Genomic DNA, 18,504 nt, shown 5'->3' on the forward strand with positions numbered 1-18,504 from the left:
TGATGTGGGGCGAGGAAACTGATTAATGAAATACGAGGCTTTATTTCCAGCCCTGCTGAGGAAACACAAGCTTCATATCAAAGATGTGCAGGACCTACAGGGTTGCATACCTTCTTTTAGTGCAGCATCATAGGCTTCGGGAGGATTAGCCTGGTTTCCACCAAAGTGACAGCTCTCAGCAGCAAACTGAGAGATGGCAGCCAGGGAGCACACGCTGACACCTGCAGAACTTGGCTGCATTTTTAATGGAGCAAGTCCTGTGCTTCAGGAATGGCACAGGTGTCTTTCTAAGCAGTATGGTGCTGACAGAGCTTTGCTTAACGTCTGTAAGGTTTCTCTGCTTTTCCTGAATATTGTGCATTTTTGTGTAGGAAGGAAAGTAGCTATGTCATAGTTACACGATTTGAACTGCTAGTATCATTTACCAACTTTGCTTCGTGTATGCTGATGGCAGTTGATCCTGCAGACATCAGGCTTGGCATGTGTTACTGTGCAAAGGCAAAATATCCTTTTTTGTGAGGAGTAAATAGAAAGTTAATGCTCATTTCACTCGTGATCACTGCACACTTAACTGTAGTAGCTGCACTTTTCATAGGAAGCCTTTTACTATTTCCCTTACAGTTAGTCTGACTGTATATTAATGTTTCATAAGAGAAGTCAGAAATCCTGTAAAGCAATGAAAGTAGCAGCTTCTGCTTTTTACTAACGTTGTCTGATGTGAGGGGCCTCGACCAGTGCAGTGCTCTTTGAGGATCTTATGCCTGTGGGGTGGTTCTCCTCTTGTGATTGCCTGTCCCAGGGGGCATGAGCAGCTCTTTCAGCAGGTCTGAAGGTGAAATGGACTGGGTCCAATTTGGATCTAGGCTTAGGAAGGCTTTCCTCAAGTCCACTTAAAACTAGTTGGTGTTTATGGGCCCTGCGGTGATGCTGGTGTGAAGCTGCAGCGACTGCTTATGGAGCAGTGCTGGGCACACTGAGCAGTCCATATAAATGGTTTTAAAGCCTGCAGGCAGGTTTTTGATTCGACTCTCCTGTCTGGTAAATGTTACTACAGTTGTCTTTGCGGAGGGAAATAAAAGAGTGGTGTAATTATTCTAACAATTTTCTAGTGAAGATTTTTTTATCACTTGCTTTTTCTCCGTTGTGCTGCATTACAAGATGACAGTGTTACTGGTGCTCTGCACCACCTCCCTTGCATGGAGTTCCTCGGAGCTTATGTACATTGTTCTTTCAATATGTTGTGTCCTCAGCACCTCTGAGTAGGCTGCTGGCAGAATCTGAACATTCTATGCTGGTTGTCCTGTTAAACATTGAGTGACTATTTACAAAAACGTGTCTGAAAATGGGAAGAAAAGTAGGAGAAGACATTCTCACAGCCATGTGCAGTTATCATCTCTGATGGTGCAGTGCAGGATTTGGTCTTGCTTCCTTTGTTGCCTTAATTGGAAGAACATCTACTCCTGCCTCTTAGCTCAGTTCTGATAAGTTCCTTGTATCTGTCATCCTACCCTTGGAAAACAGCTTCTTGCTTCTTTCCCATCAGCAGTGCACACAGAGGCTATAAATTTTCCTGCTGAAATGGATATTTTCCTACGATGTGCTTCGCTAGCAGCTTTTCCTTCCAGTGCTTAGGGAATCAAGCAAGTGACCTCAGTTTACCTTGCAGCAGTTAATTGCCTTAAGGTGATTTGGACATTTTGAGCACCAAAATGGTGGCATCCTACAGTCGGTCGCAGAGATAAAGTGTTCAGCATTGGAAGGATTCTTTTGGGTGCTTCACCTGAAGGGAGTTTTCTTTCCTGGAGCCTCTAGTGACAACATTGAACTGCTCCCAAATTCCAGGGGCTGGAGGGAGGAAAGGGGCATAAACCCATTAGCGAGAAGCTGATCTGAGCAGTCCTGTAGGAGTCCCTGCTCATGGGTAAGTCCTGTTGTGGTGTGGGTACTGGAACTGGTCCATCAAAACGATAGATGTTCTTGTATCAGCATTACGACCATGCTGTATGTAAATGTGTTTGTGGATTGAAAGGAGTGACAGTCAAGCTGCACTCGTATTCATGGCTTTTCTGGTTAATCATTACATTCTGCAGCAGCTGCTGTGTCTGTGTGTGTCAGTTTGCTGTTAAAATAGATTTCCTCAACTTCCAGGAGATGGATGAGATTCCTGGCTGTTGGCACAGCATAAGCATCACAATACAACTTCTGTTCCTGTGTTTTTTGGTGGGATTTTTTTTTGTTTGTTTTGGACTTTGCTATTGTCATTGTAAACACAGATGGTAGGACAAAATGAAAAGGAGCCATTTCCTTTGGAAAGCAAAGGAAGTGAAAGCAAGCAATCCTAACATCCGTGCTGTGGTTCCCTTACAGTATGGTCACTGCTGAGGTTTCATTCACATCTCCTCCCAAGTTAGTAAACTGAAACTAGCTATAGGTGTATCTAAGTGTAGCAGGGTGTTGATGCAGCCCTGTGCAGCGTGCCCTTCTGCCCTCTGTCCTTTTATGACTGTTTGAGGAAGCGCTGCACCAAAAAATAGCTTTTTGTGAAGAATACCAGCTGTCTTCCCCTGCACTTTTCTTCTCATGTGAAAATGCTAAAATGTACTTTGAGTCAGCTAGAAAATCTTCGGGTATTTGTTTCAAAAAGTGCACTTACTAGGTAAGAACTTCCCTGTTTCTTCAAACAACTGGAGTCACAGGAGAGCTAAAATATGTCGTGGTGCATCTTTGCCTCCAGAAGGAGTGCTCTGGGTAGGACTTAGCCCAATCTGCTGGACGATTCCCTTTCTCACAATTAATTGCAGTGTTTATGTGTCATGGAGAGGTTTTCCCTGCAGCCTCTTTGTTTAAAATCCCTGCAGAGCTGGTAATGTTTACCCCACATGCATTTTCAAGAATGTGTCTGGTTCCCAAAGAGGAGCTAGAAAAGAGACTGCATGTTAAAGCTTCTCTTATTCTGTGAACAGATTGGTAACAGAGTTGTGCCTCTCTCTGCCCTCCTTTGTGCCTTTGCAGCATACCCCTAGTTGATCTCCTTGACAGTGTGGGCTTGCCAGAAACCTGTGTGGATGATGCTGTAGGCCGTCCGGTCACAGCCCTGGGAACTGGAGATTCAGGAGAGGCTGTTGGTTGCCCTCATCACGGCACTAAGGAAGCTGCTGTTGAAAAAGCAGACTCTGACCGTAAGCAAACTTAGAGATTTCTTCCTATTACTGTATTGTGTGGGGGTCAGAGTTAACTGGTAAAGTACGAGACCGTTTCCTTATAGAAATCCAGGACTATCTTGGAGAGCTCTCTTAGGTCATGGGCATAAGGACACTTTGCCTGCCAGTGGAATGCAGCGCCCAGAGTATATGGAGCAGTGCATTTAGGACTTCAGCTGCAGTCCCATAAGAAGCATTAAACCTTACAATTTCTGCTCAGGAATAGTGCAGCTTACAAGTTAGCTCTACAGTGACGTGAGTAAAGCTGTCGACTTGTCTTTTTCAGCATTTGAAGATGCATTCCTCAAACTGAAGCAGCTGGAGGCAGAGTGCAGCAGCCCCGTGCCCGCTGAGCGTCCCAACATAAACGTGAACGTGCAGGTTCGTGGGCATCGTGCCAGAGTTGCTCCGTTTTGTTCAGATAATGCTGACAGTCTCTGCACAGTGTGGTCCGTTTGCAAGATAAGAATGGGCATGAGTGATACAGGGGAATAGCACAGCAGATAGAAATATTTTGTTACGTTTAGATGTGTGCTCCATAGGCAGTGAGATGTGTACGGAGGGGCAGAGGTGAACCCACGGGTGTGCAGACTGCAGCCTGGTGAAATATCCTAACATCTGCGGGAGCAAAAAGTGTGAACACAGCATTCCTGTGTTGCCTTTATCTGTAGGCCTCCAGCTGTGCAGCGCTGCATTGCTTGCTCTCTGGTTCTGAGGAGGTGAGCTCTTCCCTTCACATTTCCCAGTGGCATTCCTTAGCCCTCGTGGAGGTTTGTTGGGACTCAGTGCTGCGAGGCAGGCGCTCTGCTGGTCGGCCCCTCCTGTCAGTAACTGGTTCTCACCGGCTCTCCAGGGTTGTGTGTTTACATAGAGGGGAGCAGTGGAGTTTGATTTATTTAGGAGCAAGTCAGGCTGTATTTCTGCAGGCAGCTAGCTGAAATAACAACTTCAGTGCCCTGACCAGGGAGAAGGCTCCCTCCCCCAGTGCTCCTCTTTGCTTTCTCTTCTCTGATTTCCCTCATTGCTCTGGCACTTCCAGTAACTGTTGGATGTTTCAGTGACCCGATGAAATCTACAGTGACAAAAACTTTTTATTCCTTTTTGGTTTTAAACTTCTTTTGTGTGGGTGTGTGAGATAATGAGGCTCATGAGGGCAGCAAAGGAATGCAAGAGCCATAATGAAAATAAGCAGTATTACTAGAAGGGATGGAGAGGACAGGATCCTTCCTTACAACAGAGAACTTTACACCAGGAGATTACTGGACAGCTGCACCCATGAGAGATGTGCTTAGCCATCAAGCCCAGGCATGCAGATACACTTTAGAAAAGTGCAGGGGTGCTTAAAATGAACAGATTCTGGATGGAACGATTTTGGAATTGGGGTTTAATTTAGTTTTCCCTTCGGGTTTGACTGTGAACAAAGCGTATGTTTAAAAGGGAAAAAGAAAAAAGGCAACCTGCTTCCCCTGTGGTAAGGCTGTAGGTGCTTTATTGCATTTTGTACAAGCAGAGTAAAACAGTCTGCAGCATTGGGTCTGTTGGCACTGCCCTGTGTTGTGGGGAGGCCTGAGGGTTTTTCAGCTGTTTAGTGAAGTTGGTGTGATTTTCTTGTTCCCACAAGGCTACGTGAAACCTGCCCACCCAGACTGTGTGGTGCTGCTCTGCTACGCTCAGGGCTGCAGGCTGCTGTGCTCTGTCCCCTTTAAGGGCTGTTGTCAGGGATGCCTTGTGTACCTTTCTGCTGGCTGACTGCATTACAGAGATTACAAAGAGTCTTTAAGAAGATTAGGCTGTAGCCTATAGGTCTTGTTTTGCTAAAATGCTGCCTCTGCATAAACTAAAGCAAAGAATACAGCTTAATTGAAGAGTACTTTTGCCTGATGAGCTCTGTGCTAGGTCAAACAGAGAGGAAAAACCTTCTAGTTGCTAAATGGAGGGAATGGGGCAAAACTGTTAGTGCTCCTGAAATTATGACTGAAATGTAGTGAGGAAGATAAGGTTCCAGTGATAAGCTGATCTAACAATGCCACTACAGAACAGCTGTGTGAGGTGCCCAGGGGGCTGGGCATCACAGTTACAGATGTGGCCCTGATGAGAACACAGAAACATTGGCTTAGCTGAGAAATAGGTGTCTGGATCAACAGTGTGCACTTGGAGTCTTTCTCTGGGAAGCAAAGCCTTAGCAGCTTTCTGGAAGTATGTGTGAATTATAGTGTGAAAACCTAGAAGTGTGTGTCCTAAGTGGTTTTCCTCAGGTGGAAAAAATGAAATAAAGCTGTTCAGTCTGTGGTGCAGCTTACCAGGAGGTGAGGGGTGAATGCTTGTTTAACAAGGTAGGCAGATTAAAGACTGCCTATGCTTCAGGCTGCAGGGGCAAGGAGGTGACAGTGGCACCGAGTGAGCACCCCCAGCTGTGCTTGGAGATGAAGGATGAATGGTTTGGAAATGTGTTCTGAAAAGAGCAACTGGAGAATAACTATTAAAGAACAACCAAGAGTGCAGCTTTGTGCTTTCCCACTTTCCCTAACACCAGAGCTGCCAGGAGAGAGCAAATGGCTCCTGAGTACACCAGCCCTGCTTCCATCAGCTTCAGAAGTGAAACCACCTAGGAAAAGTTAGCCCTGTTTGCTGGTATTCTCAGTCTGCTCCAGAGAGAAATGCAGGGACATGAGGGTTGATATATATATATTTTTTTCTTAATTACTGATTTTTGCATTGGAAGTTGCCCCAGTATGTGTGTATACATCCGAGATTTCATCTCTACTCACAGTGAGGTTTAATTAGGTTTAATGTGACCTAGAGCTAGTTGTTCAGGTAGAGGAGAGGGAGAGGGGGTTGAAGCACTAATATTTAGTGACTGAATGGTGTTTAAAGCACTGCTGTGCTCATGTTCTTAGATAAAATAATCAAGTCTACTGTTTGCTGCTACTGGAGGAATGCATTCTGCACTGAGACTGTTGCACACGGCGTGCAGTTCAGGGAGGTGCAGTGTGAGGGTTTAAGGTTTATCACAGCTGGGTACTACGATGGTGCACATAATAATTCCATTTTAATTACTCCAGACTTTTGGCAATTCCAGTGGCTTCTATGGAGTAAAAACACCTGTGTTCAATAAACGATCGTGCTGTTACTCTTCAGGAATTGGGTGAATGTGTGGTGTTCTGAATATTTGCTAGCAGGAGTGCTTTTAAACACAGTCCATGCAAGTCAGAGTGCAGCAGGGCTGTTGCTGCTCCACTGAGCGTTGCAGGAGTGTGACACTGCCTGTGGCATATGGGGGAAGGCCGGGCTTTGTCTCCCCCTGCTGAGCTCTACCCTGAGAAGAGAGGTCACCAGGTTTAGTTTCTACTCAGTCAATTAACTGCTGTCACTAATCAAGTAGCAATTAGTAGATGGAATATTTAATGAATTAACAGTTTATAATTAAGAAATGCAGTTCGTGTAATGAAATATACTGCGTTGAAAAGGTATTTTTTAATTGCTCTCATCAAGTATCTGGCTGCCAATTTCTTCTGATATAACTAGCAGTGAGTGAGGGAACCAGTAACATGTTGAACTTCATAATGTATAAGCAGTTTTAAGGTAGAAACCTTCCCATGTTGTTTCGGAGAGTGAATCACTAACTTACAGTTATTCTGTTTCAGTATAATATGGTTGCTATATTAATCTTGTATCAGTAAACTCAGCTACATATATAGAGTCCACTGCCATTCAGCTCTTGCACACTACTTGCAGCACAGCTCTGCTTTTACATTCAAGCTTTGTGGTTTTTTGTTGTTGTTTTCTGTTCTTTTTGTTTGTTTGTTTTTACTTCTGTTGTTGTGATTTTAGAACAGAGTTCCAGAGTGACAAGATTGCTTTGTCTTTTTGGTATAACCACTGCTTTTCTTCTCACTCAGAGCATTATTGCTCTTTGGAGATGCTAATTTCAGAGCAGAGTTTTCATGTGGGAAGTGCTTCTGATGAAGATTTTTCATGTCTAGGATGAAGTGGTGAAGCTCACAGATAAATGTCTTAACAATGCAATTGAGAGCCCGATTGCAGCAGCAGCGTGGCTTCCAGCAGACATGAAAAGCAACATCCTGAAGGCCCAGGCAGAAGCAGGGCACAAGGTAAATACTCAGCTGATGAGGACTGCAGTGTTCTCAGATGGCTTTTTAGAACTGGTTGTGAGGGGGCACCACGTTCAGGACGTGTCCTTTTTCCCTGGTTGACTGCAATTGTGTGGTGTTGGACAAGGAGCCTTGCAAATAAGGGTGCTCCAGCAGCTGAGGTCCAGAGAATGGCAGACTAAGGAAGCCTGCCAGCTTCTCACAGTCACAGGGGTGCAGTTTGCCCAGGAGAAGGAGTTGTCATCCTTTTTGACACTGGACAAAGCTCTCCAATCTAATGACCTTTGCACTTGGCCATGATTTGAGTGGTGATTGAATCAGGTAACCTCCAGGGGATCCCTTCTAACCAAATACTTGTTCCGTGCTTCTGTTACTAAGGCCATGCTTCTAGCACATTCCATTGAATTCTGTAGTAAATGATGTTATTTTATTTGGCCGCATGAGTGAGTTACCTGCACTGGAATTTTCTCATGGAGTGTGGTGATTGAAGGCCTTGAGCAGTAAATGAGCAGCACGGTTTCATGCTGGGAAGGAGGTGCTCAGCTTTTCAGTGAGTCTCTGAACTGATAAAAAATAGAAACAGGAATCAGATTTGCATATTTTTCTTGGTTGTGTTTGTTTTCTCATAGGTTGTAAGAGAAGACAGCCTGACAGGTAGCAAGAACTCCAACATTCAGGATGCTGCTGCCAGGTACCGTCTGATTTGGAAGAAAAGCACAACGTATTTTCCCAAGTACGGCACTGAGAACCTGGAGTTCTGGGGTCTCAGTGCTCAGTGTCAGTGATTGTTGTATTTTACCTTGTAGTAGTGTCATTTAACGTGGTAAGCATGGTGTGTTTTTAGAATGAAAAACAACAAAAACTGTGTTTACAAAGTTTTGATACATACAAGGTGATTCAGGTACTCGTACTGTACTTCGATCTGATAAATGTTGTTCCAGCAGCAGCCTCAACCAACAGTGGTCACTTCTGACCTGGGAACCATGTGGGGAGAGGGGAAGAACCTGTACATAGTAGCTTTTCTCAGGGGAGGAACAAAAACTTGCTGCTGGCATCTGAAATCCTGTGAATTACTGAATCTCAAATGAGCATTAGTTCTAGCTGAGTTTCAGGCACTGGAAAAGCTGCAGTTATATGTTTTAACTGTATAATTTCTTGAAGGAGATGAGCATGTGTCAGATTTCAAAGAGTGCATGGTAATACATTGAATAACAAGTGTATCTAGCTATTCAAAAACATGCTGTAACAAGTAGCCTACGGAGAGCTTTCAGTGTTTGTTTTTGTTTTGTTGTCATCCTGCAGGAATATTCTCCCATCAGGGAAAACCCAGAGTAGTCCCCCAGCAAGCAGTCCAGTATTTCAAGAAACAAAGGAGTTCCTGAAAACACCCCCTGCCTCAAACACCTTCATTCCGTAAGTGATTCAGGAGAAAAGTGTTTCTGGGATAAGAGAGCCACGCAGAGATTGCCATGAAACCAACTTGAAAAGATGAGGAACTGTTGCTGAGCAGTTAAGCTGTGTCTAACTGAACAGGTTTACAGGTACTTTTTTAATTAGCATTGCAGCACATAATCAGTGTAGGCCATGCCTCAGGGTGAGTTATCTTATCAAGTAGTAAGCAAATCTCTTTCATCTTTTGAACTGACTGAAATATTTGATATCCTGCTGCCCCTGGCCCTACCTGGGGAGATAAGAAGCTTGCAGGAAAGACTTCAGTGCTGTGTATGTGAGTTAGGAATAAGTGCTGAAAATGCTGCTGATACGATTGGGTCTTTTTGGACACTGGCTACATCCACTGATGAGAATGTTTTCTCTTTCCAGCAGTGCATTAAGTGAGGACAATGCTGCCTCTAACCATGAAGAGTTGCTGATTCCAGCTAATCTGGCTGCAGCTGAGGAGGCTGCAGTTCCAAAGGTATCACCACCACCTGTCATCCTGGAACGTTTCTGTGTCACACTCTGAGCTACTGATGCCTTCAGGCAGCCACGGCAGACCTTACTGCATGCCTGTCGTAACACAGTGAATACCAGTCACTGCTGAATGCCAGACTGCTTTCTGGAGCAGAGGCCTGCTGTATTCATCACTCTTGAAGTACATTTCTTACTCTTCTGTCAGGTTCTGTGCCTGACACTTAACTTTTCTGAACTGGTTGCTCGTGCAGTTTCCATCAAAATAATGGCAAATGTTTGAATTGTAACATTTAATTGTTGTGTTTTGGTTGCCTTAAGGTTAAGGTAGATCTACTTATTGGACTCTGTGAGATGCACAAAGCAGTCTTTGTGAAGCACTCGGGTCAGTTTCCCTTTGTCCCACTCCAAAGCAGAACGTGAGTGTTCATGGCTGTTGTTTCAGCAGGCTGAGGGTTAAAATGGAATACTAAAGCAACGCACCCTTTATCTGTCATCCCTCTAAACCAGTACTATATTGTTCATTCCACAGAATAATTATCACCTTCATCTTCTGAGTTCAGATGCTCAGCTTGCAGACCTTGCTGACTTTCTTGTCAAATGGTGCAATACCTCAACTTGGAACTGGAGGGCAGGGCAGTTCTGCAACTGACATGGCAGTGACATTGTTTCCAGTTTTGCTACAGGGAAAAAGTAAAATGAAAAGGCTGTTGAAAAAGATGATACAAAAAGATTTGAGAAAACGGGCCTGATGAATGGCGGTGTGCCTTATGGACACTGGTCTGTCATGTGGGAAACCACTGCAGTGTTCAGCAAATCTATCTTATTTCCTATTGGGAATTCAATTCAAAACTGATTTATTCCATAGAGCGCTCCAGATGACCAGGACGTTTCCCTAACTTCACTGACAGAGAATCTAATTGACTTTACAGAAGCAACACCTCGGGTAAATGTATTTCAAAACCAAACTTCTTCCTTCGCAAGCACAATGGGTTTTTCTCACTAACCCTGCTCTGGCTTTGGTGTCCATCCCCCAGGCGTGGGTCTGCTGCAGTACAGAGCTGGGGCATCTTTAAACTATGCACAGAGAGCTCTCAGTTAACTTTGTCTGCAAAGCAGAAAATAGGAGTGGGTTTGGGTGCCTTTTGGAAGGGAAGGCTGTGCTGAAACTGTTGCCAGTGAGTTTCTGTGTGGCTGTGAGTTTCTGCTTGCGTGCAGTTGCTTCACCTGTAGCCCTTCACTAATGTGGTTCAAAGGTTTCTTGCATTGTGAGGCAGATCCTGAGGAGCAGCTGACAAATACGGTATTGTTTTAGGTGGGCAGTGTTATGTCAGATCTGTTTGTTACTTCCGCCCTTCTCTAATGAGCTTTTCTTTGCTTGTTGCAGGTGTCTCCCCAGCCCACAATAACACCGAGGTGGTTAGTGCCAGTGAGTTACTGAACCATTACTCAGCAACTAGAGATGGAGCATGTAAAAGGAAGGGGAGGGGGAGGAGAGCTTTGGTCTTGATTAAAAAAACAAGAACATGAGTGAAATAGAATAATTGATATTAATTTGGGAGCCCATACAACAGACCAAAACTAAAGCAAACCAATCCAAGCTGAGTTAAATTATAAATATATAAAAATATATATATTTAAAGCTCCATTTCTGTGGTGTTACATTGGGGGTAAATGCCACGAAGCTTCGTAAAGAACTTGCACTTAGTTCAGCCCATCCTGGACCTTGTAGGATCTTAATTTCCTGCTATAAATAACCATGCTGAATAATTAGTGTGTCTTGTGCTAGCAGGTTTCTGTTTCAGTTTCCTTTTTCTTTCTCCCCAATTCAGAGTGGACTGATGTGCAATGGGCCTTTGGGAAATGACGTTGCCTTATCTCAGAAAGCAGTGAAGGGCAGCACAGAGGCTCTCTTGTCATCACCTGGATTGCCACCGTGCCAGCACGCAGCTGAACTCGTCGTAAGGTACATTCTCAGGGCACGATCCAGAAATGTGCATATGGAATGAAGTATGTGCTCTTCCTCTTCCCACTTCAGTCATTCCAGCAGTCATTTGGATCCACTGCCAAACTGCTTGTTTTATGAACCATAAACTGTCTTGCTTCACAGCACTTGAGGTTTTATAAGTCCATAGAGCTGCTGACTTGTAGTATGTATATTTTAGATAAGGGTGAAAAAAAACCTTGAAATTTAACTTAGGAAAGGAACAAAGAACACAGTCGTAGCTGAAACTGGATGCAAGGCTGTTGTCATTCTAACTACTGATTCATTCATTTTAATTACCATTTTGCTTTTGTTCCCTTACCTGGTAAGATTTCAGTACTGGACTAAGATGACAGTGCAGACATATTTTCTGAAAGATTTCTTTCCACTACTTGCAGTTCTTTTTTTTTTTTCTCTGTTGACTCTTCTTTATTGCCACTCTTTGGAACAGTGCTTTTCTCTTAGCTTCACTCCCAGCAATGCCTTTCACTTTATAGATCCCTGATGGCAGTACTGTGTGTAGAAGTGCATTCACGGGGCCCCACTTCTCTCCCTTGTAGCCCAGTCACTGAGGATGCTGCAATAAGGACGAAATGTTTACTCACCACTGAACTCTAGAAGGTGGAGCTTCTCTACTTCTCACCTGGTAACAACTCAAACTCAAATCTTCTGACATCTACAAGGGATCCTTCCAAAAGACTTTCATGGGATGAAACTCTTTCTGAATGGGAGTGAAGCAGCCAGCTGGTTTGCTAGAACCCACGAAGAGACTTTGACATTTATTGCAATCTAACTGGAATTACAGTCTGAGCCGAAATGTAAAACCACATGAAAGTCTGATCTTCTCCTTCAAGAGAAGTGAAGTATCACACTGGAGCTAATTCTGAACGTGAGAAACAAAATCTAGTTGTGTTGCACTCACACTTGGTTTAGTCTTATGTACCCTGTGCTGCCTCTCAAATGATGTGGGCGAGTGATGTTAGCTCTGTCGGGTTTAACACTGTATCCCTGACCTTTGTAGAGTAATACTGGGAAGATTAGGAGAACTTGTAGGGCCACCTTGTGGCCGCGCTGTATATGGTGGCTCACAGTAGCTATGACTGTTCTATGTGGCCAAGATCATTTTCTTCTGTGTCACTAGTCACTCTGAGTTTCCTTTGTTTTACTGCCACACGTGCTCCTTTTTGGCCTTAAAAGCCTTGACAGTCTTTGCACCTCTTCTTACAGTACCTGGAAAGAATGAAAATCTAGTCCATCAGCGACAGACTGCTTTGGCTGGATTTGAGCTGCTCATTGCAACCGAGAGAAGGAAGGTTAACCTGCCAAACACCTTATAGCATTAGCAGATTGCAGCAGAGGTCCCACATTTTGACACTGGTTATTTCATTTCCTCTGTGACTCAAATACAGATGTGTATTTAGGCTATAGATGTATTGTTTTGTTTTCAGTGTTGCAGTAGTGAAGGTGTGAGTACAGCTTACTTCAGGAACTGCTTTTTGGTTAGTTCTGTGGAGGAGAGCAGGAGCACTTGCAAGAGCGTGTTCCACAGTGCTGGTGAAGACCTGCTGGTGCTCAGGTGAAGTGCAGGATACGACACACACAGTTTGAAGAGTGTCCTGGGCAACAGGATCCCTGTGTAGAGGTGAAAATGTAGACTCTGGGAATATATCCCATGAAAATACCAGTGCAAAGTCAGAGGAAGGAGAAGCATAGAAGCCCAGTGACGAACTCCACATCTCCAAACAGGGAAGCACAGGTGATGCTACTGGGATCCTTCTCAGGAAGAGGTTTGTCTGTGTGAGTGTGCTTGGAGGATGTTCTCTGTGCAGCGCTGCTGTTTGTAACTATTTATATCCACGGGGTTTGTAGGAGCAGTTCTAAATGTGGAAGTGAGTTAGAAATCTGTATGAGCAGCTTTCTTTGTGCATGCCTGCTGGGTGAGCATCTCTCAGTGTGGACAGAGAGTTGGACCAAACTGCTGTGGGTTGTGCAGGTAAGGTAAGCTGGCGTCCTGCCAGGCTGCTGCTTTCAGATCAGGGTGTCCTCATGGCTGTTCTTGGGATTTTTTATAAGATGCTGACTGAGAGTTTTAAGGAAGAAACCACTTGGCATTTACACGGCCCACTGCCGCTCCTCGAAACCTCAGAGGCCTTAACAGAAAAACATAGGGACCACTGGGAGCAGTTCTGACTGACGTGCACTACGAAGAGTTACTTGCAGCCATTGCCTGTATAAGCTAGAGTTGGAATTGATGGCAGGAGCTCCAGGCACACTTCCCCACTCACAGCACTGCCAGCCAAAGCAGAGCTGCTCTTCATGTCCAGGTGGTGTGCTTCTGCTAGCCAGCACTCACCTCCCATTGTTGCTTCCAGCAGAGTATTGGCTTTTTTATATTTTAAGTCGGAGCCTTACTGCATATTAAAGCATAAAAGATTCCCAATTCAAATATCAAATGTCTTAGTGTGGGTTAATGAGAGTTGCCAGAAAAGTTCCTGCAGCAAAAAAGGGAAGCTATGGCTGTGACAGTCTGCTTCCTGCACAACGCCAGCACTGTGTGGGGAAACTTGGCACTCACCATTGATCTGTTTGCTCAGCAGCTGAGCTGGCATTCCCCAACTACATGTGTTGGTTTTGTAAATAGACAGAATGCAGAAGCATTTTCTTTAAGGCATGTTTGATATCTGACTCTTCCTGTCGGGTTCAGGAGTTCTGTGAACTGTTAGCTTGAATTTCCCAGAAGTAAAATAACAGAAGTTCACAGTTTGAAGGTATTGAGTGCTAAATTCTGTCATTAGATTCCTCCTGGGCAATCACGTATTGAAAAAAAACAAAACAAAAGAAGGTGAATTATGTGGCAATGCGTCCCCCTAAAGTCAGAATGGCTCCAAGTCCCAGTTGTTACACTGTCAGTGTGGAGAGGCAGTGGTGATGGGGGTGAATTCTGCATTTAAACTCCCACATGGGAGAAATCCATAGAGGCAAGGTTTTCCTCCATTCCCAATGGCCAAATACTTGAAATTTTACATTAAAAAATCAAGATTTTCTTCTGTATTAGAGATCTGCAATCCTAGTAGAACGGAGGCTGCAAACCCAGCTCTTCCCAGCCGTGCCCTGGTAGCTGAAGCAAATATGCAGTCCGTTTAACATAGCTTATCTAGCTATCCCATGTGGTTGTATGGGAGCCTGAAGCGACCGAGGCAGCGCAGCTGTGTGATCTGAACAGGCACGCAGTGCAGTGTCTGTGTGTCCTGTGGCTTTGCATCACTTCTTGCTTTAAAACCACAGGCCTCGTGTTGTGTTGTGGCTGACAGCAGAAGTAGCAGTATGTTTGTACTTCATCAGACACACGTAGACACGTGGTTCCTGCAGCTAAGGCTGTAAAGCATCGATGAATCTCAGTACGCTACTGAGGAAGTCATGGTAAGAAAATTCCTCTGTTTCATTGTTTGATGGCCTGGGAGGTGCAGTCACCCTCTAAAAGGTGATTTTATTTGTGTATGTTTCAAAGTTAACATGATGTTGGGATGCTGGCAGGTCTGCTGACCACTTAAAAGCTTTGAGAGCCGAAAGGAATGAAGAAGCACAGCTACAGGCTGTGTTGCAGTCATTTGGAAAAAAGCCAGATCCCTTAAAAATGTATGTATAAATACATACATACGTATAAAGGAACGTTAGGAGCTGTTGAGTGACTTGCAGGCTGTACTCACTGCCTGGTACCCTTGTGCTCCGTGTTCATGTCACATTGGTGAGAGATGGATGCTTTTTAACTCTGTTTTTAGAAAAGAAACTAAAAAGAGAGATTGTTCATCGTGGAAGATCTCACAGAAATGTTAGCATTTATAAAGAAGAACTAAAAAGGAAAACCACCGTCTCTCAAAGGGATTCATCTTTTAGAAAATGGTGGATAATAGATTAAGTTGGAGTGCACTCCACTGCAAACTGCAATCCCACGTACAGCTGATCAGAGGCAGCCAGCAGCTGTACAAAGGTGTGTTTTGGACAACCCTTTGGCCACAGCCTGGCAAGAAAATGTGCTGCGCCAAATGAGGAGCTCAGGGGAAAGGTCCTCTTACATTTGTCTCCCCACATGTGTCTGTTTTCAGCCCATGCACCCAATTTTCGCTTTCTGGAAGCAAAGCTGTACTGCTCCCATCTGCCACAAACAGCACTGCGTGTGATTTCCACATGGTGAACGTGTTCTGCTACAACACGGATGTCCTGCAGCACAGAGTGCTTGTTGGAAAGCAGCAGTAATGTTACGTAGCTATTAGATGCATTCATGTCCCAGCTAGACAATCGTAGCTTTCATACCAAATACAGAACTCCATGCTAGTGGCCTTGCAGTGAAGCACGTGCAATGCGCTGCGTTTGGTGCGAGCGTCAGCAGCGTAGGAGGAACGGGCTGTGCCAGCTGCTGGGGTGAGGGTGGGCACTGCTCTGTGCTCCGTGGCACAGCAGGGAACCACGGGCTGCTGCAGAGTGCACCTCCTTCGTACTGCTGGGTTCGAGCACTTTGCTTCCTAAACACACACACCCCTCCCTGTAACTGGAGAAACCTATTTTTGAAGTACGTAAGAGTATTTTTTTAGCTAGATTTTTTTGTTAAAGCCACACTAACTACTGTATTTTTACCTTTTTATATGTAAAGCTCGGCAGTAGCTCTCAGTGTATAATTTATTTGGATTTTTTTTATAAAACAAAGTGCACCCTCTTGCTTCTGTTTCACGACAGTGATTGATGTACTTCGGGCACTGCACTGCTGTCTGTATTGAAACTGTACACGGGAATGAGAAGCTGTGATTCGTAGTCCACGACCCGATCTCAGAATGTCTGTGCTGTAGTTGTGTCTGAAATACACCACGTCCGTGCGAATGTCTTGTGGAGTCATCTTTTAAGAGCTGGGGTGAGTGCAGCACACTGGGGCCAGCAGGCTGCTGCACCCTGAGCTCAGAGCCCCTGCTGCGTGGCCAAGAGCTGCTCTGGCACTGAGCTTGTGAGCTGAAGCGTAACGTAAGGTAACATCTGAACTTGCAGATGCTGAAGATTAATGATAAATAAACTCAGCAAAGTATCACAAGGAAGTGGAATAGTTCCAGTGTAGCAGCTAAGCTCCTGGAAACTCGTGTCCCTGGGGGCGTGTTTTCTGGGTAGGTCAAACTAAGGTCCCACTGGTAAGTGACTCAATTGTTCTTCAGACCCACTTGTAAGAAAATATATTGAAAATAGTTTATTTTTTTTTTAATTTAGAAGCCACCCTCCATTAAGTGTCTATTTTGAAAGAAAGATGAAAGAAAATCGCTCTACTGTTCGTGCATTTTGATGTTCAGAAAGCGAGCAGTAATTAAAGACAGTGAGTTTGAGATAATTAAGGCTGATAGATTAGTTCCCTTGTGATACATGATTTATGATCCAACAGCACATCTCTCGTCTCAGATGAGGTTACAGAACACCACATCCTTTTGCTTTTCTTCTGTGGATTGCATTAGGATGTGGGCTTGGCAAACACACTCAGAGGCACTTGGAACAACTCGCTTCATGACAGCCCTTCCACTCCGTGTTCAGCCAAAAACGAGTGCTGGTTTGGTACCAAGCAGTTGCCATCAGCTGGACTGATTCCACTCGTTGTTTTGTGCAGGCCATCACTAAGCATTCAGATGGCAGTAGCTTTTGGTCACTGGCTTCGGGCCCAGGATGAATTCTCACGAACTGCGGGCATGGAGGAATGGCAGAAGCACACTCAGAATGCCTCTGCTGTTCCTCTGCCTCAGATACAAATGTACTGTGCCTGGAAAGCAGGAGTGGAACTTCATGGGGTGCTGAGAGCACTGCTGGGTGTGGTTGGTGGCAGTGAAGCAGGACATCTCAGGGAGCATCAAACCGTGGTAAGAGATTGCGTGTGTAGGCCTTGGGTACCGTGTGCAGGTTTGGGATAGAGCCCAAAATACAGCTCATGTGTGCCCTACAGCACTGAGGTGCCGGGCAGAGGAGTGCTTAAGCTATGAGATGCAGTCACTTTCTGTGTCACAACTCCCTCCCAAGCTCTGGGCTCCAGGGCCTGGGGTGCAGCAGGGACCCCATGGGCTGAGGTGGACGTTCAGGATTTCCTGGGGAAGAAGCTGGAGCTGCACCAGAAGTACCAGTGCAGCCCCAGCTCAGCTCAACTGTGGTGAGAGGATGTGGAGGAGATGGGCACGTCCTGCAAGCTGCTTTTTGCTCCCTGTGCCAGGCCTTCTCCTTTGAGCTGGCTCGTATCCTGCCCACGCTGGCTCCAAGTAAATGCTAAACCCTCTGTGTGGTTGCCAAAGGGGATGGAGGCAGGGATGAGCACGAAAGGAATGGCAGAGGCTGGACAGCTTTTTCCTGAGGCTGCTGTGCATCCCCAGGATACATGGATGTGCCAGGAGGCCTTCTCATTGCTTGGCAAATCACTGCCTTATTGTTTGTTACCCTTTCCAGATAAATGTCATTCCCTCATCCATCCCAGATATAAGTCTGTACGTTACAGCAGCTCTCTAGGTAATGCCAGAACAACACAGCCAGCAAAAAAAATGCCTGCTGCTGAGTTAAGGTTGCAATGCCCTGCACGTGCTCTGGCTGCTGTACAATGTTCTCCAACTCACCTCCAAGTGAGCAATTATGATCCCTGCGAAGGAATCCGCAGGCTGAGCAGCCCTGAAGGCCTGCAGGACTGCCATGAGGTGGCTGGTGCCCGTGGGAGCATGCTCTCTTGATCCAAAAGGTAAGCTCTTTGTCATTTGGAAAAGGTAAATATGTTTTAAACTCAGGAAAGCCCAGAAAACAAGCACTCGCTGATGGGAAGTGCAGCATGCTTTACTTACATGGCAACACACAATTCTGTTTCCAAAGGTCACTCACTGAAGGTCCAAGTAACTCTGAACTAGGTTTTTTTGCAAACTCATCTATAATTTTTCTACTGATTTATGGGACAAAAACTTGAGAAAAGATGAAGAAAGTACCTGTAAATGCTTCCGTTTAAAATTCATAATTCCTATGAAACTTTTGAGAACTATTCTTTTGAAATATTTGGAAATACTGAATATTTCTTTCAAACATGGTTATTTCTCCTCAAAGGATGCTCAGTTCAATCAGAAGGCCAATACCTCAGTGACTCACAGACATACCTGGAATGCTGGACAGTGTTATCTTCCCAGAAAACACCTTGGTGAATCTGAATGCCTGTGTAGTTTTAAACAAAGAAAAATAAATCACACAAGGGCTCAGGGTTTGCTTAGTGCAGAGTGGAAATGTGTAACATCCTTGGTGTAATGTACTGAGTGCA

The 18,504-nt window shown here is 44.9% G+C and overlaps 1 protein-coding gene across 1 annotated transcript in view; it reads left to right on the forward strand.

Moving 5' to 3' along the window:
• The window catches only part of EPB41L5 (erythrocyte membrane protein band 4.1 like 5), a 43,691-nt gene extending 30,983 nt beyond the window's left edge, over positions 1 to 12,708 (forward strand). The window contains exons 17-26 of the mRNA XM_065750592.1: positions 3,013 to 3,179; positions 3,487 to 3,581; positions 7,184 to 7,312; positions 7,942 to 8,003; positions 8,615 to 8,725; positions 9,134 to 9,227; positions 10,089 to 10,166; positions 10,608 to 10,649; positions 11,053 to 11,186; positions 11,765 to 12,708. Of these exons, the coding sequence (XP_065606664.1) occupies positions 3,013 to 3,179; positions 3,487 to 3,581; positions 7,184 to 7,312; positions 7,942 to 8,003; positions 8,615 to 8,725; positions 9,134 to 9,227; positions 10,089 to 10,166; positions 10,608 to 10,649; positions 11,053 to 11,186; positions 11,765 to 11,822 (970 nt within the window). The 3' untranslated portion in view covers positions 11,823 to 12,708. The remainder of the gene's footprint in view (positions 1 to 3,012; positions 3,180 to 3,486; positions 3,582 to 7,183; positions 7,313 to 7,941; positions 8,004 to 8,614; positions 8,726 to 9,133; positions 9,228 to 10,088; positions 10,167 to 10,607; positions 10,650 to 11,052; positions 11,187 to 11,764) is intronic.
• Positions 12,709 to 18,504: the final 5,796 nt, after the last annotated feature.

This window comes from Cyrtonyx montezumae, unplaced genomic scaffold (assembly GCF_038088225.1).
Source record: "Cyrtonyx montezumae isolate F1298 unplaced genomic scaffold, pur_monq_1.0 scaffold_7, whole genome shotgun sequence".
NCBI classification, from domain to species: Eukaryota; Metazoa; Chordata; class Aves; order Galliformes; family Odontophoridae; genus Cyrtonyx; species Cyrtonyx montezumae.